Below are 20,223 nucleotides of genomic sequence, written 5' to 3' on the forward strand. Positions count from 1 at the left end.
TTGTTGTTGTTGATATATTGGTAATAAAATATTTTGTTTGAATAATTTTTTCAGGCTTCTATAGTCATTTATTTAGTTCTGTGTTTTTGCCAAATAACACTTATATCTTCTCTTTTTCAACCTTATGTGGATTCTAATGGTTCAATAAATAAAAAATGTTCTAAAATTATGTGTCTCTCAGCCAAACTACACTTCCATTGAGCTGATTGGTCAATCAGTCTGTCAGTAATTCTTGAGCCCGCCTCCAGAGCCAGCAAGGTTTTGTTTTGGCTGAATCAACAAGAAACTAGACGTTGCGGACAGTTCTACTTATCGGGTATGTATTTTATATTGTTGTATTTTTATTGAGAAGGCGTCATTTTGGTAATTTTAGTTAAACTAGCGACACAAATTACGGAAATGTCGATAAAATCAGAGCAGGAAGTTGATAGCTTGGAGCAGGTGCATGCTCAGACACAGCTCTGACTAGTCGATGTTTATGTTGCGTTTCAAAGCTGTTTATTAGTGTTATCAGGCATTATTCTGATTTCAAATCACGTTAAATTGTGTACCAGTGTTATATGATAAGATCAACACACAGTGAGATTCGGTCAGCTGTCGTCGTTGTTTTTCTGCCTCCCAACATCAGGAGGACTTTGCTAACTTTGCTCTGCTACAGCATCCCAATACACATAAATCTGTGGATATATATTTCCTCAATGTTTGTTTAATTTGTAGTGAACACACTGAATGTCAGAGATGACATTCAGATATTCTTTCGCGTGGGAAAGCATGACATTAATTCGCCGTGTAAGCCGCAGTAAAGTAGCCTGAATATGTTTTTTTGACTCCTTATGAAATCCCTGTCTGCCAGCCTTATCCCTTCACAATGGCCTCCTCCTCRTCGGTTGGAGATAAACAGCTGCAGAGGATAATCAGAGATCTACACGGTAATTAATACATTCACACACATACTACAAATACGACTGTTTGATATGTCAATTGAACAACATACGTCATCCCGCAGAAAAATACWAAAATAGATTAAAGTCATTGCCAGAAATTGATATTCTGATCATTTTAATAAAATACAAGCATATAGACAGATTTATATTAAGTTGTGTAAGTTTCTATCCAATTGTAAGTATAATGTAATTTCCCCTTCTGCCTTAGAAACAGCTCTAGCCAGTGACATTGAGAACAGAGGACGTTGTTATGTGGTGTTTAATTCTGATGGAAGGTTTGGGTTATTTTGCATGGCATCTTTGTGGTTTGAGTTTGTTTCCTTTAGATGACATATCTTTGCATTAAGAGGCTTAATAAGCATCTCTAATATGGTTTCATGTTCCTTGACATATTCGTACATGAACAAGTACATGTACGAATGTATACATTTATACAACAGGACTACTACAAAAACAGTAGTACTGCTTCTAAGTACTGCAGATTAGTTTTATTATTAACGGGCTACAAAAGCAGATTTAGTCCATGGCAGTTGTCAAAGTAAAATCTAAGTGATTGTTGTGTTGCAGGTTTTTCCAGTTGAACAATATATTGGCTAATAGCATGTGTGTCAAATAATGTATTGCTTAAGGTTTGAAGATTAGGGTTTTTGTTGAAGGTGGAGCAGTCAATTGGCCAAAGATCAGTAGTGGGCATTTCAGACACAGAAAAATGTTATTTTTTTTCCGCTTGATCATTCAGTTCATCATTACCTAGTCCCTTCACCTTTTCTAATTACACATGGATAAACCAACAGCAACATGAGCTTTAATGCTCTTTTTTATGATGTTAAAGTTAAACAGAGGTTAGAAACATACTGCTATTCTGCATAATTGGGAATCATTTTAAATTTTGTTTTCTTTTGGATTTACAGGTGTTGTATGTATTAATGAACCTGTAGCAGTTTTTTTTTTGTCTTTTATGTCTTTTAATTTGCAGAATTAAAAAAATGGAATTGCCCAATTTTCTTTTCTCTTGAAAGCTTATTTTTATTGGTATATGGTAATTCTGCTCTTACTGTTTTAACACAGATGCTGTGATGGAGTTGACTAAAGAACACAAGGAGTGTAATGAACCTATAACAGATGACAGTGCTAATCTGCACAAGTTCTTCTATAAGCTTGAATACCTTTTGCAGGTATGGTGTCTCTACCACAATATAGCATGTATTGATTTGTTTTAAATGATCCGAGTAATTAAAAGAAATAAGCTAAGGATAAACATGTGAATATACATTATTTGGGTTGTACTTTTCAGGATTCATGATTACGTGATATGTTTGTTTAATGCCAACAAAATTACAGTATATGATGTTGAAGGATAGACGTGGAAAAAGGATATGCATAGATCGACTTGATATAAACAGAATTTACAGACCTGTTTGATAACCCATGTCACACTGAGGACATTTTAACATGCTACTGTTTTGTGTGACCCAGTTTGACCAGAAAGAGAAGACAACCTTTCTTGGCCAAAGAAAAGACTACTGGGATTACTTCTGCGACTGCCTGATTAAGATCAAAGGAGCTAACGATGGCATCCGTTCTGTTAAATCCATCCCTGAGGTAATCCTCCCATGCAACACACACGTACGTACACGCACGCAGATGCACACAGCGTCTGTGCCCCCGTCCTGCCCTGGCACGCGTCACATGTGCTCGTCCAGATACACAATGACTGTTTAATCATGTAGGTAATCCTCTGTTAGTCAGGAGGACTAGAAGATACTGCTAGTTGCTGCAACTCACATCTTTCTGCAATTTCTTCCTTTCTCGTGTTTTGTGCTTGGAAGTCACTGTGGTGAGCTTTAAGATTGGCATTACACTATGTTCTATTTTTACAGTATTTAAATTATTCATTGTTTGACTGTCTTAATAAAACAAAAAAAAAAAAAAACAGATTTAGTTTTCAATTCAAGTTATAGATTTGTTTTATTTGCCTTTAGGTTTTGGTGACCTAAGGTAACATTGTTTCTTAGACGTGTGCTACTGCTGAATTACCAACCTACACAATCTCTTAATCATTTACTTAATCATTTGGCTAAAGACATATTGTGGAATGTGCATGTTTTTTTTCTGATAGGTTGAGTTTTCAGCTTTAAAATAGCTCAATATTACATTTCTTTCATAAACAGTTTAGAACTTCAATGTATATTGTTTGTCAGGATTATGATGCAATTGCTTTCATAGTTATTTTTTTTACTTTGATTTGTGCTTATTGACATTTATTGAAACTGCTGCTGATGCTTCCAGCCTTCTAAATTGCTTGTTTTGTCCACACTGCTTGCTAAAATATTCAGTTTGATTCAGTCTGTGGCACAAAGAGAAACATCAAGTCATAATTTATTAAAAGTTGTTACCACATTACATTTATTGTTTGTTTAGTACAGTTTAACATGCATTTTGATCAGATATTATGTCACATAAAAAATTATGTTTGATGTATTATCAAAACACATCAATATGAATTAAAGATATGCACAGTGTGAGTTGTTTTTTCCACTAAAGCTAAATACTTACTAATAAATTCTTGTGGGCTTTTAGTTTTCTTACTTCAGCTTTACTTTTTGATTGCGAACTCTGAACAAGTCCAAGAACTCCAGCTGGTGTCCGTCTGCTAGATTGTTGTATCGGTCGTCTTACTTAAGATCCTTCCATCTGCTAATGCTTTCAGAGTATTTTATTTAACATAGATTACATGCTTACTTCTGTGTACTATATGGTTAAAAGATAAATTATTTTATGAGCAAATTTACAAGGGAACTATTTCTGCAGTTGATCAGTTAAAGTTCAGACAATAAAGCAAATAATTCCCAGTTGGAATTCTATGTTTTATAGACATTGTATGCATCACAAATGTAGGAAAAAACGCAACGTCTTTCATCAGCTGACATAGTTTTTTATGGGCTATTTTCCCTGCGTTTAAATTTTCATCAAATACAAAATCTCATTTATTGATATTAACCAAAAGAATGTAAGGTGTTAAAAAATGTAAGTAGTGCCTTGGAACAGTTTCCGATGCTCTTGAATGTAATATTCTGCCAGATTACAACCACAAACATTAGTGTTTTATTTGGATTTGATACATAAATACAAAATAGTGCATAAATGTAATGTAGAAGCAAGACATACATGTTTTCTAATTGTTTTAGAGATTAAAAAAGAGAGAAGAGAGAATTGTTCATTTGCATTCAGATTTCCTAAAGTACATGCTTGAGAGTCGGGCTGGACTTTTGGGCCTGGTCTAAACTCTGGTTACCACTGCAATTTTCTTTTAGATTCAATGCAAAATAGCCCAGGTTCTGTTAAACTTTTCTATAACCTTTTCTCTGTCCTGTCTGATGTTTTCCTTGGTTGTGTATCTGTGGTTGCATAATAAAATGCATGTTTTTATTTTCTCAGTTGAAGACATCGCTGGGAAAAGGACGAGCCTTCATCCGCTACTCCCTTGTCCACCAGCGTCTTGCAGACACTCTGCAGCAGTGTTTCATTAATCAGAAGGTTACAAGGTCAGATAAGTCTTAAATGCTGTGCTGCTGTTTATCGCCGTGTACTTGTTGTTACTTAGTTTTGTTTTTCTCCGTTAAGCCAGGGCGGGGGGCGCACTGCGTTTCTAGATTCATTCTGAGGAACTGTTTACTTTCCATTCCCGATTTTACGTTTTGTTTCTGTTTTTTCTGACAACACAACCTTAACCTTACATCCCAGCATACATTCTCAGTTCCTGGCTTCCTTTAAACTTGAAGTTGTTTTATTTACATTTGACCTTTTAATCGACTGGGGTGCTATATAGTATCTTTTTAGGATGATTTTTGTTGCGCTGTTACACTTTCTTATGTGACTTTTTTATGTGTTTGCATTTTATTTGAAAGAAATACATGTTAAATAAAAAGTAATTCAGAATTCCTTTTGTAGTGACAATGGCAAAACGGGTAAATGAAATGCAGCATATGCAGCCGTCGGTGTTTGTTCCTGTTTCCTGAAGCAGTGAAACTTCAGCGCACTTCTCTTTTAAGTGTTTTTGACAATAGCAATGTGCTTCAACAGCTTTTCCTTTTATCTACAAGAGCCTAGTAATTAATTTGCATTCATCTTTACACCATAATATCCTCAGGATGCCACTAAAACCACAAGTGTCTCTGGTGTGATCCTTGCAACAGATTGAAAACCACATGAGTAAAGAAAGCATTTCTAAAATGTCTATTTTGATGTGTCACCATAAGTTGAATGAGGATATTTTTCATATCTCTATGTTTTTGATGTTTGCCACACAAGCCCTTTTCTCATGTGTTCCAGTGACAGCTCACTTTCATTCAATTGTTTTTGTTTGTTTTGCTAGCTGAGTAGCATAAAGCATATTGCTTTACCAGGAATGATAACATCATGTTGGTACTAGAAAGTAATTGTGTGCATCCTACATATTACTTCACTTATCTTCATTCATGTCCTGGAAATGCAGTGACTGGTATTATGCCCGGAGTCCCTTCCTCAAGTCCTACATCACAGCTGAAATAATCAACGACCTTTATGAGCTGAACCAGATCCAATTTGACGTGGCTGCCAGAGGTTACGACCTGGATGCAGATTGGCCTTCCTTTGCAAGGTATCGCTTACATCTACATTTGCATACATTACATTTGTTTGGTAAAGCTTTTGGTGCTAGAAACTAGTAGTGAGAAAGCTTCATGTAGGGAAAAGCAAAAATATGTTTGCTCATCTTGAGTTTATAAATACCTCTACATTGTTAGTTTAAGATGTTTAAAAATAATCATTACAGTTAACTGTGCAAGACCTGGAAGTATTGGGAAATTGCATTTCGCTTTATTGGAACAAATTAAAACTCTTGGTGAATTACAGACTATTTCACCAGTGTTTCACAGTACAACACACATTTCCAGTCGTTTAGCAAATCCACATGTCCCCTGTTGTCTGAGTGCTCGCATTGTACTTAGGCCCTGACCTTTGTTTCTCTTGTTTGCAGCTTTTTTTTGGAATTATTTCTCCTATTTTGCAGTCAGTGATAAGTTTTTAAAATTTTCATATTTTGCTTTACAATATTGTTAATGTTAAGATATAGTTAAGGGCAAACAAATCTAAAACCTGTAAGATGGATTCATCAATGATTTAAAGGATTCACAAACATTTTCTTTGTATATATTTCTTCAGATGGCTATTGTACAGAAATAAAATCTGTCTGCAGTATACTGGGCAATTTCTGCTTTTACATTTTCATAAGTGGTTGACAACAAGTTTTCAGTTCTGATTGTTGTTTCTTGTATACAACTTGAACACGTCTTGACGGTAGTTGTGATTTGGTGGTTAAACCGAAATTGTGTCATTGTAGTGGTCGTTGGGGAAGTTTTCTTACTGGCTTCCACTCTCATGCTAACTTTGAAAACGAGCAGCTGTTCAAATTCCAGTTCATTTTGTCTGCAAGAAACTGAATCAGTGTGGTGATTTAGGTTAACCTACTACACCATTCATTTTTGTTTCGTATCTGCATTTCACTTACGCTGCCAAAGGAAAATAATGTTCCATCATCACCTCTTTAATTGGATTAACAAGTCGAGAAATATGATTTTATCATGCTCTAGAATCCAGAGGTGAAAAGATTTTGATCACCACATCCATTGCTTTGCATTGCACTTGTGCAGAAAACAGAAAACGGTAGGCTGGTTTCCTCTGTGGTAGTACGATAAAATGACATTAATACAACATTTGTAAATGACTGAAATAACTCAGGAGTTTTCTAGAAATTAATGGACACATACAAATTACCTACTTTTGCAGTTGAAATACTGTGCACTTTTTTGATCACTTAAAATTTAGGACATGAAGTACTTTGTATTTGAAATGTGTATTTGAGGTGTCTTGGCTGGTAGTTTATTTAGAAGTGTATTTAAGACAAAGAGTTAAACTTCGCTTATCTTTCTAAAAGTAATCATCAGTTTTTTTCTCTTTTTATGTGAAGGAGAACCTTAGGAGCTGCTACACAAAATCTCTTGTGGAAGCCTCCAAGTCGCTGTTCTAGYATCAACAGTCTGGTCGGCAACATTTCACATTCCCAGGTATTTCATTTTGTTTCCCATTAATAAACAAGCTGGAATCAAATATATGGTCAAATGTGACCGTTTTTTTTATTTWTTWTTTTTTTTTTTACAGCATTTAACAAGATATTTCTTTTCTCCTTCTCAATGTACTGAGTAGGTGCATGAGTGCCTTCAGGTCCCAGACGTAAGTCACAGTCTGCTTGGAGAACTTGGAGATTTGGGAGAACATTCGTCCTGCAACATTGCCGAAAATCTGCGCATCGAACTTGACCAGTCCGAGCTCAAACAGCAGCAGCTTCTGGTACATGTGCAGGAGTTGAGCAAGGAGGCTGCTAAGCTGAAAGGTGTCGTCAAAGACCTCCAAGGTCAGTTATCGGCTCAGACGTCTGGCAATTCAGCATCGGTCCTTGCCAGGTGTAACTCAGAAACAGGTAATGAAGACAGACTGAATCGGGACCAGAGTCAGAAAGATTTACAAGAGAGACTCAGAGCCGCCGAGAGCAAAAACATGGAGCTCCTTTCTAAATTGGACGAGTCTCTTAATGAAAGGGGACAACAAACAGCCAGCTACTGTGACACAGCCTGGAAAATCCAAGAACTCTTAGAAAGACTTAAGACTACAGAGGAGGAGAGGCTGGAGGCAAAAAGAGAGGCAGAGGAAGCAGCCAGACACTCGGAACATTTGTCTCAGGATCTGAAACTCAGGGAAGAAAAGTTGAGGAATACAGAGGAGAAGCTTGACGAAGTCAAAGCCAGAGCGCACGTCGAACGAGAGGAGGCTCTTGCACGGCTGGAGGAACTACAGAGTGCAGTTGGCCGAATTCAAGGGGCGCTGACTTTGAAAGAGAAGGAGACCGGAAACTTGAGAGCCCAGCTGCAGGACGTGCAAGCCTCTCTGGAGAGCAGGGAGCGCCAGGCAGAGGAACTGCGAAAAAGGTTGCAAGAAGAGGTAGAACAAAGATGTGGTATGAGCTATGAAGAGCTGGAGGGTCAGATGTTGGAGTTAAGGAAAACTCTAAAAACTAGAGAGAAAGACCTAGCTGCTCACTCAGAAAGAATAAAGCATTTGGAGGAACAGTTAGAGAAGCTAAATGCTGACGCAGAGTCTTTGTGCCTCCAAACTGATGATAGTAATTCCGTCTGTAGTGATACTGAAAATCACGTGGACCACAAAAACCAATGCAATCATCTAATGGAAATAAACAAAGAGCTTCTCCAAACAGTCAGGAGGGCTGAGGCAAATGTTTCAGAGTTGACTGCAGCCAGGGCTGCCCTGCTGGACCAGCTGGCTGCTTTAAAAGCCTCCGAGAAGCAGCTAAAGGGTAGAGTAGAAGCTGCAACAATGACCGTGGAAGACAGGGAGAAGAAGCTTTTAGATGAAAACCTGCAACTTGAAGAGACTCTCCAAAAGACGTTACTCCAGAATGATGAGTTAGATGCTCAAGTGAAAAAGTTACAGCAGGAAAATGTAGAGGTTTTAGACACTCATTCCTCAATGAAGAGGCAATTAACTACAACTCAACAGGAGTTGGACTTTCTCAATGCAAAAGCTGACATGCTGGCAAGCAACCTCACGGGGTCCCAAAGAGGCCAAGCGGAGTTGCTTGAAAAACTCCATGAAGCCGAGGCCAACCTGAGAGCCCAGGCTGTGAGCTGTTCGCTCCTCCAGGCTCGAGTGGGCGAGCTGGAGAGCGGGACCTCGCACCGTGAAAAAGGAGCAGCGGAAAGCAATGAAAAAACACAAAAGCTTCAAGATGAACATCAAGCCTCCTCGTTGGACACCAAAGAGGCCCCAATCAGGCTGGTCATCGCTGAGGCCCAGTTGGAGCTCAACCAAAAGGAGGGGACCAGGCTCCGAGAAGAGGTGGTGGAGCTCAGGGCGCAGCTGCTGGCGGCAAACGAGGACAAGCTGAAGGCCCAGGCTCAGCAGGAGGTGACGGCGGCCTCCCGAGAGGATCTCCGCGTTTTATCAGATCAGCTGAAGGCGCAGGTGGAGGAGCTGAACCGGCGTCACGTGGATGAGATTCTGAGATCTCGAGAGCGCGAGGAGGCCCTGGTGCGGGAGCGCGATGTCGAGGCACAAGCCCGCGTGGGGCTGGCTTCGGAGGTAACGGCCTCTAGAGAGGAGCTGGACCGACTGAAGCTGCGCTGTGAAGCGTTGCGTCTGGAGAACAGCGACTCACAGGAGGCCCTTCACAGAGCCAACACAGAAATGGCAGAACTCGGCGTGCACGTCTGCATGCTGACCGCTCAAAATGAGGAGGCTCGGCTGCGCTGGGAAGGCCTGTCGTCACGACTACGGGACCTGGAGGAGGCAGCGGCCCAGGAGGCGGAGAGGCTCAACGCCTGCATGGAACAACTGCGTCAGGAGAACCAAGAGCTCTGCTCTCAACTCCATGACAAAGAGGATCTGTTGTTGCTCAGGCAGAAGCTCCAGACGGAGCTGAGCGAAGCCCAGCAGGAGGCAGAGACCGGACAGAAGACGAGCCATGAAGAGATTCAGGCCCTACGGCTCCAACTCAGCAGTCAAGCCACGGACCATGAAAACCAGATCCAGGTCAGACACTGAAACGTAGTGCGATATGCATTAGTGACTTTCTCTTGTTTCTTCTGTGTTTGAGTATAATTGCATCCATACATAAACCAGGAATACATTTTGAAGGTCAATAATTGGTGCTGAGCAGCATATTCAGTTGAATCACTGAGGAAGTTGAAATGCACAATAAGCAAGAAACGAGGAAGTATTTAAAATAGTTCTCTTAAAATTCTCTTAAAAGTACTTAGAGGTTACTGGATACTTTTATATCTTCAACATTTTGCAGCATCTAAAGACCTGCCAGACTCTCCCTGACAAGTCTCGTTATTAGATTATTTATCCAATGATATTCTTGATACACCAAGAACGATTCGCTGCCATCTGTGAAACATGAACTTTTCTTCCTAAATCTGTTTGCAATGTTTCTAAAAAAAAAAAAAAAAAAAAAAATTAAGACGAGGGAGAATTTAACAGCGCAATATTTCTACCGATTTAAAAAATTAAATAAACATACTCTGCCTGGCAGATTTATTTATACCCTTTTTCATTTTCTCACGTTGCGTCTACAACCAATGTATTTTAGTGTGTTATCTGCTAGAATGCAAGCAAACCAGTAAACAACTGAGAGATGGAAGGAAAAAGAAACATGTTTCCAAACTGGAGTCTAATGTGGTTTGCATTTGTATTCATCCTTTAACTACAATAATGTGGCACTTGAAAACTGAAAATATCAGAGACTCCAGCCGATCCAGTCTGAATGAGTCAAAGCTATTGACGGAAAAAGGATGGGCAAAAAAATTATGTGCAGCACAAATGCACATAATTTTTTACGTTTTGTGGGGTTTTCTTGTTTTAAGCTACACATAAGGTTTTCATTTAATGGTGAAAAATGAAAATGTTCATCAGGTGAGAATAATTTTTTAGAGACACCCTATTGGAATATATTTAGTAATTTATTGTCACCTGTTTGGAATTAATGTTCATATTCAAACCGACATACATTTTGTCTGTACTACTTTACTAAATGAAAATTTTTTCCTTGTTAGTTATGCTTTCAGCTGTCCTAAGAAAATGATGTTTTAACATTTTGTAATTTTGACCACATTAATTCACTAACTTTATTCTCCAGAGGGTGAATGAGGAGTTGGAAGATGTGAAGCTACAGCTGGTTAACAGAGAGGAGAAAACAATCCGACTGGAGAACAAACTCAAGCAGCTGGAGGTCAGTTGTGCTTCAGAAGTTGACTCTTACTTTGTAGGAATCTGTTGAATTATTATGCGTTTTCATAAAACCAAGAAAAAGATGTCTGGATGGTTCACACCTTGAGGAGCAACAGAGACACTACCGTGCAAAAGTAAAGTTTATATGAGGAAATGAAATGTACTACCTGTTTACGCCACAAACGTTAGAAAGTAATACTGTAACAAAATTACTTGCAGTAAATTCCAGTTGCTTCGTGTAAATTGGCAGTTGGAGTAATCATGATGTCACGGCTACAAGCGTAACTCATGAAACACAGACTTTGTGCTTTGCTTTGCCGTTCTGGACGCAGGCGGAGAATCGGAGATATTGCCAACAGATTGGGGAGAAAAACATCCAGATGGCCGAGTCAGACAATCTCATCCTGCAGAAAGAAGATGAGATAATCCATCTGAAAGAAAATTTATCAAGGTGAGATATTGTACTCCCCAAAACACATTCTAAGCCACTTCGAAGCTCTTTTAATTAAACTTTTCTAATTATGTACATTTTTAATCCAGAGCTTTGTATGATTTATTTATTTTTTTTCCCTTTTTTAATTGAAACTAAATATTGCATTTAAGTGAAAACTGTTTGAGCTGAGGTTGGCCTTGCATGCTTGCTGGTTGCAGGTCTGAGGAGAGTCTGGCTGCAGCTCAGCGGGCCTGTCAGGAAATGGCTGAAAATCTACGGCGGGTCAAACAGGACAAAAAGAGCTTTGATTTAAAGACAGCCGCTGAACTCGACGATCTTTATCGCACCAAAATCAATTTAGAGGAAAGACTTGTGGAGCTTATCAGGTATAGGAAATCACTTAGTCTAATCTTTACTCATATGTTCAGTGACATTTTCTTGATTTGCTGTTGTTTTTCTTCCGTTCATTTTCATTTGTATCCATGTAACATGTAAATAACCTCAAGGGCTGTTATAAATGCAGTGTGTTATGCTTTTTTTTTTTTTCAGAGAAAAAGATGCACTGTGGCAGAAATCTGATGCCCTGGAGTTCGAGCAGAAGCTCCGTGATGAGGAGACTGAAAGGGACGTCAACTACTGCTTGGGTTGTCACACTCAGTTCAGCTGGTGGCTGCGCAAATACAACTGCAGGTCAGATGTACAGCTGAGAATTTAACACCAACTATCATCATTTTTGACAATTAGAATTGCCATCCTATAGTGCTATGCAAAAGTATTTGTAACCTATTGAATTGTTTTAACATTCTGTCATGCTCCAAGCACACATCTCAAGTGTTTTTCAGTGGGATTTTTTTTTGTGCTAGAACACATAATATAGTGTGTACTTGTGAAGTTGAAGGAAAAATTTATACATATATAAAGTGACAAGTAACAAACAGTACACTGAAGACCGAGGAACACTCCAGAAAAGATAGAGAAAAAGCTTTGGAGAATTAGTTTCCAAGCCAGGTTTAGTTTCTAAAAATATGTTAGGTGTGGAACATCTCACAGAGCACTCAGTCCAATATCCATAAATGGAAAGAAAAAGGCGCAACTAAAATATTGGTCACCGATGCTCAAGAATGAACTTGAGCAGCAGGTTTGTAGGCAAAGGTTCTTCTGAGTGTTGAAATAAAATGCATATCACACTTTTCAAGATTTCAAGTTAGGTTACTATTTTTCCACTTCACTATTATGGATTTATTTTTATCTCATCTTTCACATAGCATTCGAGTAACATGCCTTGACCCTCATTGTTGTGACCTGAGAACGAGGGGAAAAGGTCAAGGGGTACGAATACTTCTGCAAAGCACTGTGTTTTTCACATGACAAGAGATTAATATTTAACTGAGTTTGCTTCAAGCAAGCAATCCACCATTTTCACTGTTTGCAACACTTGTTTGTTGTGCAAGAGAACTTCGCTCTAATTTTCTCCTCTTACCGCAAAAACCAAGTTATGATAAAGTAAACACGAACCGACGTCAAACGAGCTCTGCAGAAATCCACTGGCGTTTTTATTTCTGCATTTCACTTCTCTTATAAACTTAATCTTTCTCATAACATGCTGTATCACAACATGGTGGTCAGTTCTGTTGATGTGTTGTTAGCTGTCCTACTTCTGCAGGGGATCACAAGAGTCTGAAATTCTTTAATAAAAACAAACTTTACTGATTCATTTGAGATAACAGTCTGGTTGATCAAGTATGCTTATAAGGCAAAGACTATTGTTACTGGAAAAAATAAATTTGTTTTTATTTAAAAATAAGAAAAGAAAAAGGACACATGCAATTTTTGTAAATTGAGTCTTTCATAAGCTTGACCTTCAATGCATAAACCCTGTAATAAAAACTGCTTGTGTATAATTTTTGAAGGTAATTATTCCAAACAATGTTTAGTTTCACATGTACAACCGTCTTTATAGTAAAATGCAACCATATTTGTCTTGCATTTTATTTTACATTTTAAACCGACCACAGCTGTCGCCCATACTGCATCATACCATCTTTATATTTGTATTTCCAGGCTGTGTGGGCGTCCCTTCTGCTACTATTGCTGCAGCAACGCAGTGAGCACCCAGCAGGGCGGCAACAGAGAGCGCTGCTGCTCCGACTGTTACAACCAGCACAGCGCAGTGGTCGAGCGCCACCCACAGGTGGAGGTCGCTCACAACGCACCGGGGTCTCCGTTCAGCCGCTTGCTGCAGACTGGCCGATCCATGGCTGGCGTTGCAGGTGAAACATGATCTCACACAGTCACACTGTCTTTAAGTTGTTGCTGTAGGTTTACGTTTTGATAATATGCACAATTTATGAACAGTATAATAAGTATAATAGTAAAAGCATGATGATTATACTTTTAGGAGGAGATGAAGGTGAAAAGCCAGATGATGGTGTTTTCGACATCATCACAGAAGAGGAAGTCAGCGGAGTTTATGACAATGACTCTTTTACCACTGCCTGCTCTCCTGGACACGGCCAGCAGGGGGCAGCACAACTGTAACTATCCTAGATGCAACAAGCACACAGACAAAAGAAATTATGAATAGTAATGAAAGTTTAATAAAATGTAAAGAAAAATACATTTTACATTTACACGTGTATGGTACCTGGGGCCTCACTCTCCTTCAATTCAACTATTTGAGATGAAATTTAGATTAAGTTGTGTTGCAAAAGATACAGATAAAAACAAAGAACATTAACTGGGTCGTATATTTAAGATATTCTCTGTCTTTGAAAACATTTTGAAATCATAAACTTGTGATAACTTTACACCGGTCACCAGCGAATGCCTAGTTAAAAAGCTAAACCAAACCTACGTGACTTATAGATTAATCTTAATGTGTCATCTTGTTTGTATTAACTTATTTGAAATAGTTCTACACTGCAGATAAGTTTAGAAAGTGTGTGTGTGTGCGTGTGTGTGCGTGCGCGTGGGTGTGTGTGTGTGTGTGTGTTTTTATTCTATCTGGTTCAGAAACAACAGTGCCAGCACAGGAGACTTTCCATCAGAGGATGCTGAGGATGTGAGCACTGCCGTACARGATGCAGAGATCTGCCTGCTGAAGTCTGGGGAACTAACGTAAGTTTCGCTTGCAGTGAAAGTTACTCAGGAAAACCAAGAGGCAAGTAAAATATGTTTATCGTGCAACAAGGTGTTGGCTTTTCTCTTGAAACGGAAGTGGCAGAAATGTATTCTGTAAGTGAGTATAACCTCTGAAGTGGGAAGTGAAAACCTACACTGTGTTCCATGGACATAGGAAAGAGTATTTGTTTGGGTCACAGCAGGTTTAGTTTGTGGTAAATACAAGAAAAACTAAAATCCTGGACTGGAGTCAGGACTTATCCAGAAGCTGCTGAGCCATGTGCTAAATCCTTCTACTGAAACTAACATTTATTTTTGGACTCCCGACAAACATTATTTGACTTGTGCTGCCTTTTTTGGTTTGTGACCTTTGCAGACGATCTCCTTAAATGAAATTGGTTGCAACATCTTTGCAAACTAAAGCTTTGTATCTGTAGGTAATGCAATATACTCGGGAATGATTTTTAAAGCAATTTGTTTTTCTGTGYGTTTCCTTTTTTTTTCTCTTATCTCAAGTTCCCCACCATTTTATTCTTTATTTTTTGGTGTGGGCATTAAAGGCAGGGAAAGTCTTTCCAACAGTGCTAAGATTTTAATGGCATCCAAAACTTTGATGCATTGCACTTTAAGTATGACATTCTACCAAAGTTTGCATTGAAAAAATGCACTGCAACTGCGATATTTCCCACATTAACTTTACTGTCTAATCTAATAGAAATGCACTACAACGACTTTTTATTGTGCCGATAGATTGGACTMAATCGGGTTCTGACTCCAGGTTYATGTAGGAACTGAAAACCACTGACCTTTAGGCTGTAAACCACTTTATCACTAAGGTAYATCCWGTTCCTTGCTTTCATGTTTTTTCACAATTTGTCAAATTAATAACTTTAAACATCAATATTTTTATCGAGATTAATGTCTTGCACACTCAAAGTAGTTCATGATTGTGTAGTGGAAAAAAAAATGACACATGGTTTCCATAAAATTCTGAAAACAAAAGAACACAGCAGACAAGTTGAGTGTATTTTTGTGGAGAAGTCCAATTGTTACGACTTAAAATTGATGTTTGCAGACTCCATGCATTTTGGTGTGGCTTGAGGTATTTTGAAAATAAAAAGGGCAAACAATTTAGTCTCTAAGCGTGAAACCCTGGTGGGGACTTGCAGCTCTAATTGCAGTGAAAGGTTGTTCTGCCAATTAGCGGTTGTCGTATTTATGTGGCAGAAATTAGTCCAGGATTTTTTTTTTTTATTTATTTWTTTTTTAACAAAATCAATTCAAAATGTGGTTTAGCGAGTTTGCTATGCTATCTCTTTGGGAACTGCTTGTGTGTGTATGCCTGTAGGCTCTCTGTCCGCCTAACGGTGGACGACATCTCAGGATTTGGGGAAAGCTCTCGGGAGCTCTTCATCAAGTCGAGCTGTTACAGCATCGTCCCCGTTACTATGACTTGTGCTGGACCCACCGTGTCCTGGACCTTCACCTCGGACCCAAAGAGCATCTCCTTCAGTGTGGTCTACAGGGAGAGTGCAGAGACTCCGCTGGAGCAGGCCAAGGTAAGACTGACTGATTGTTCTAAAATACATATCACATGAAAATTATTTCCCCAAGTGTCATAATTTGAAAATATTACTGTGATGTTAAGGAAATTATTTTGCTTTTCAGACATAACTTTTACAGTACTGTTTTTTTCTCTCAGCACACTTGCGGTACAGACGTACTGTAATCACGCCATTAACATAATAAAAACATGTTGCAGTTCAAAATAAGACCAAAATATGACCAAAATACGGCTCTAAATGATTATTCTGCTCCAGGCCAGCTGCAGCAACTGTTTGCTATCAGAGAAATATGCAAAGCTGTTTTCAGTGACAACGGATGGTAAAGTTGTTGCAGGTTTAAGCAAAGCAAAATGTCAGCTGTGAGATGCAAAAACTACAACAGGCATAAAGTTTTCTAAGTCCGTCAGAAAAATGGTCGTCTATGTAACGACAACAACTCTGATCCTTAGCTCCAGTACAAAATGCCTTTCAGTATGAGTAAATTAGGTTTGTGTTTGCAATAAGTTGGTAAGCAGGTATTCCCTCCGTTGTAATGTTTTACATTCACTCATACAGCTGCTTGTCTGGAATCAACATGGATCGAACACAAAATTATCTGGAAACAGGCAGGGTTGCCAAAAYGCATTAGTATTTCAAACTCTACTATATGTTGCCCTTAATTTTCTTCTTCTATTGAGTCTTTAAAAACCCCAAAACATGTGAACTTCTGTGTGMATTAAACGTCAGTGTCTTTTCGATAGGTTTTAATTCCTCTGACTCGCTGTAATTCCCACAAAGAGACGATTCAGGGGGAGCTTAAAGTCAGGAACCCGGGAGAATACACGCTCATCTTTGACAACTCTTTCTCCAGGTCAGTCTTAGTAACTTATTCGGGTGCTGGTCAGTTCACCTCTTCACTATGTTGTGCCTTTAAAAATCTTGTGCACTTGGTTCCTGACCCTTTTTTTTTTTTTTCAAATACAAAATAGTGCCGTCTGAGGTTTGACGTTTCGCATTGACCGTGTGCCACCTCCTAGTCCGTTTTGTCTTCTCATCTAATGGATGTTTTGCATTTCAAGTGTTTAGCACAACGATGTAAGAAAGTGTTAGGTTTCCACTGTTTATTTGCTGTTTTTGGCACAGTTTAATGTTTCAAATCTTTAAACAATTTTTAATGTMAAAGATAATCAGAATGAATAGAAAACGTAGGAAACGGATTAAAAGGCATTACATCGGCAAATAAATCGGGGTGCAAAATAATGAAGAGGTGAATTTCCCAGTAGCCATTCTATCCATCCTCTCCCGTTCATTCCTCGCTCTAAACATCCCTTTTGTTAATTAGGTTCATTTCAAAGAAAGTGCTGTATCATCTGAGTCTTGCCAAGCCAGTTGTCTGCGATTAATCTGGCCTCCTCTCACCGGGACAAAGGAGAACGGGTGCGGACGTGAYTTTCTGTGTCAAGATGTTTACGTTCACGCGGCTTGTTTTAAGGTAAAGCGGTCCGACTCTTCAGCTGCGGAGCGGCCTCAGTGAAAGGTTGTGGCATTTAAAAAGTGTCTCTCGGTTTTGCACACGAGGCGTCGAACGTCAGATGAGGTCTTATCAAAGAACAAAAGCTGCAAACAACTCACAAGAACTGTTCTGCTCTGCAGAATGTTACTGATTTTAATAGTGTGTCGACAAACCTAGATTAAATGTAGCAATGAGGATTTTTATAGGCAGCTTTGCAGAAGTGAAACTGTAGTTTGGTTTATCATGAGGCTAAGTTGGTTTTCATTTCTCTCGTATTGTAGAAGTTCGGTGGTAAATGAARTATGTTCTCCACACTTGGATAAATGGGTTTTATAGGCTGAAATTCTGCCACAGTACTTGTAGTGTTGTAACAGTTATGTTTTCTGTGTTTAAGGAAGAAAATGAAAGTAAAAAACAGGAGTAAATTGGTCTGTTATAGTCAAATTTCCATCAGGGTTTCTTACAGGGTCTAAAAAAGCCTAAAATAAACTCTTAATTTTCAAAACAAGATCCTAGAACTTGAAAATTAATTTGGATATTTGCTCTTTGATTGCTTTTTTTTTTTTTTTTTTTTTTAATCAAAGTTTATGGTTAATTTTTTTTTATTCTTTGAGAATAAAAAAAGCAGCATTCTTTTGTTGTAATTCTGGCTGGGCAAATGTGGCATTTTTACACTTTATTTTTACATTCTTGAAATAGCCTTTGTTCTCATAAAAGTGACTTACAGGTTTTATTAGAGGAGGAAGCGCTCTTGGTAATAATCCTGCTCCCTTATCATAAAAAATATCTGTTTAGAAAAGGGTTTGGCTTCTTGTCAGTTGTTACCTCAATGTTTCAAGAATAACATTTTCTAAACTTTGCAGTATACTCTATATTGAATGGTGGAAAAAGGAACTTGAGCCACTGGCCAGAACTGAAAGAATACAAACTTAAATGGATAACGTTACATTTACTGTCCTCAGGTTTTCAATAAGGCTGATAAAAACCTGTTGGAKAGGTAAACTAAGGTTTAACTAAATGTTAAATTTAACTAGCTGCCTTAAAATTTCCTAAATGGTTAAAAACCAGTTTAAAACCCAGTGAACAGTGTTATCAAACAATCAGTAGAAATATGTAGCAGATCTTTTAACATCTTTTTATTATAAGATAAAAAGTAGTTCAGGAAGGAAGGTCAAGTCTGTTACCCAAACTTTAATTAGGAGCTATCTGTTAAAGYCTAATTAACATTCACTTTATTAGTCTCTTTAAATGACTCTTTGAGTTAAGCTTTGGGTCTTTAATGATCTCTGAAACTTRCAAACAAAAACCCTATTTAATCTACCCGTTTAGTTTATTTCTCCAGAGATACTTGAAGGATAGAAGAATATATGCTATAAAAAACAATTACTGCATTTTTCTTAAATTTACATAAATTGTTTTCTTTKATTTTGAATGATTTTATTTTGAAATTACGTGTTATGTTTGACCATATTCTAACWTGCCATGTTTGAAATAAAAATAGTTTAACTAAAATAATGCAAGTTGTGATTTATGTTAATTTCATATTTTATTTTGCCCTGGGTAGACATTTCAGGTAGATATTTAATGTTTAGATTAATGTTCAAAAGCAGAAYATTTAAAAAGTTCATCCCACAGACTGAAAATCCATTTAATATTGTGGAAAAAAGTGAATGTTCAAACAATTATGCAAATYTTATGTTTTAACTGACAAATATATGTTGCCAAATATTCTAAATGCATTTTATATTTTACTCATGCTAAATGGGAATTTCTATTTAAAGAGGTTACAGAAGGACTGCTGTGTAATGCACTTTTAAAAAGACTGAATGACCTACATCCCTTGAGTCATTGTGCCAGTAGATATTTGTTTTTTTTTTCTTCTCATTTTATCTGTGAATGTGTTTTCATTGTCTTCTACTGGATATTTGACATGGGAGCTTTAAATTTCTGATTTTACTTGCAAATGTTCAAATGTTTTATTAAAATATAATTTACATGAAACGCATCTAAAACTAAAATGTTGAACRGTTTTGTTTAATAAATAGGATTTGTGTGAACATTTTTATCGTCTCGTCGTTTTTTGTCTGCGATCCTTATTGTGTCGCCCACTGTTTTCAAAGAAAAGAGCCAAAACTATAATAAATCTTTTCAGAATCAACAACTTTATGCAGGGTTTGTAATAGTTTGTACTGCTTACTAATGGTTAATGTTTGTAAATATTTGCATTTTGTAATCATTGTTGGCTATTTTATATTATTAGAATTGTATGCGAGGCACAGAAATAGATGACAGACAATTGGGTTTTGTCTGAAGTTTTTCTTTACATTTTTGCCTTGTAGTTCAATTTAGCTTGCATGCTATTTACAGTTAGTGGCCAATCTAACTATAAAATCTTTTTGTTTTACCACTTGGCTTAAACATTTCTTCTCATGCCAGAACTAGAGGAAACCAGAAGAAAATTTGTTTTGCTGGCAAACGGGAATTTGTCAGCAAAAGTCTGAGCTATCTCAGACTTTATCATGCTACACAATGCAGACTCTCCATCTGYGCTCAGCAGCTTCACTCACCACAGCATTGCTGACGCTTGTGAGTGTGTCCAATAGAAGCTCAATCAAACTCATTTTTTAAAATAATTCAGCTAGTAATCCTGAGAGCAGTTATGGCAGTCACTGATCTCTCATAGAGTACTGTGATGTAATCAAGTATGCCACTAGAAACTACAGCCTTCATCATAGCAAACAATGTGTAAACAAAAAGAGCGGATTACAAATGATGCACATACTTCATAGATATAATGGGACTTGATGTTTTATGAAATGTGCTTTA

General features: G+C 37.9%; 1 protein-coding gene across 1 annotated transcript; it reads left to right on the forward strand.

The window, feature by feature from the left end:
* The first annotated feature begins 231 nt into the window (after positions 1-231).
* Positions 232-19,435, forward strand: fyco1b (FYVE and coiled-coil domain autophagy adaptor 1b). The gene is made up of 18 exons (XM_008434512.2): positions 232-316; positions 854-929; positions 2,013-2,119; positions 2,421-2,546; positions 4,383-4,489; positions 5,440-5,583; positions 6,952-7,048; positions 7,188-9,587; positions 10,696-10,788; positions 11,120-11,238; positions 11,439-11,606; positions 11,770-11,910; positions 13,282-13,490; positions 13,619-13,754; positions 14,233-14,337; positions 15,689-15,899; positions 16,646-16,755; positions 17,227-19,435. Exons 2-18 carry the CDS (start codon positions 869-871, stop codon positions 17,285-17,287), a joined length of 4,395 nt encoding a protein of 1,464 aa, XP_008432734.1. The 5' UTR covers positions 232-316; positions 854-868; the 3' UTR covers positions 17,288-19,435.
* Positions 19,436-20,223: the final 788 nt, after the last annotated feature.

This window comes from Poecilia reticulata, linkage group LG17 (genome assembly GCF_000633615.1).
Source record: "Poecilia reticulata strain Guanapo linkage group LG17, Guppy_female_1.0+MT, whole genome shotgun sequence".
Lineage (NCBI taxonomy): Eukaryota > Metazoa > Chordata > Actinopteri > Cyprinodontiformes > Poeciliidae > Poecilia > Poecilia reticulata.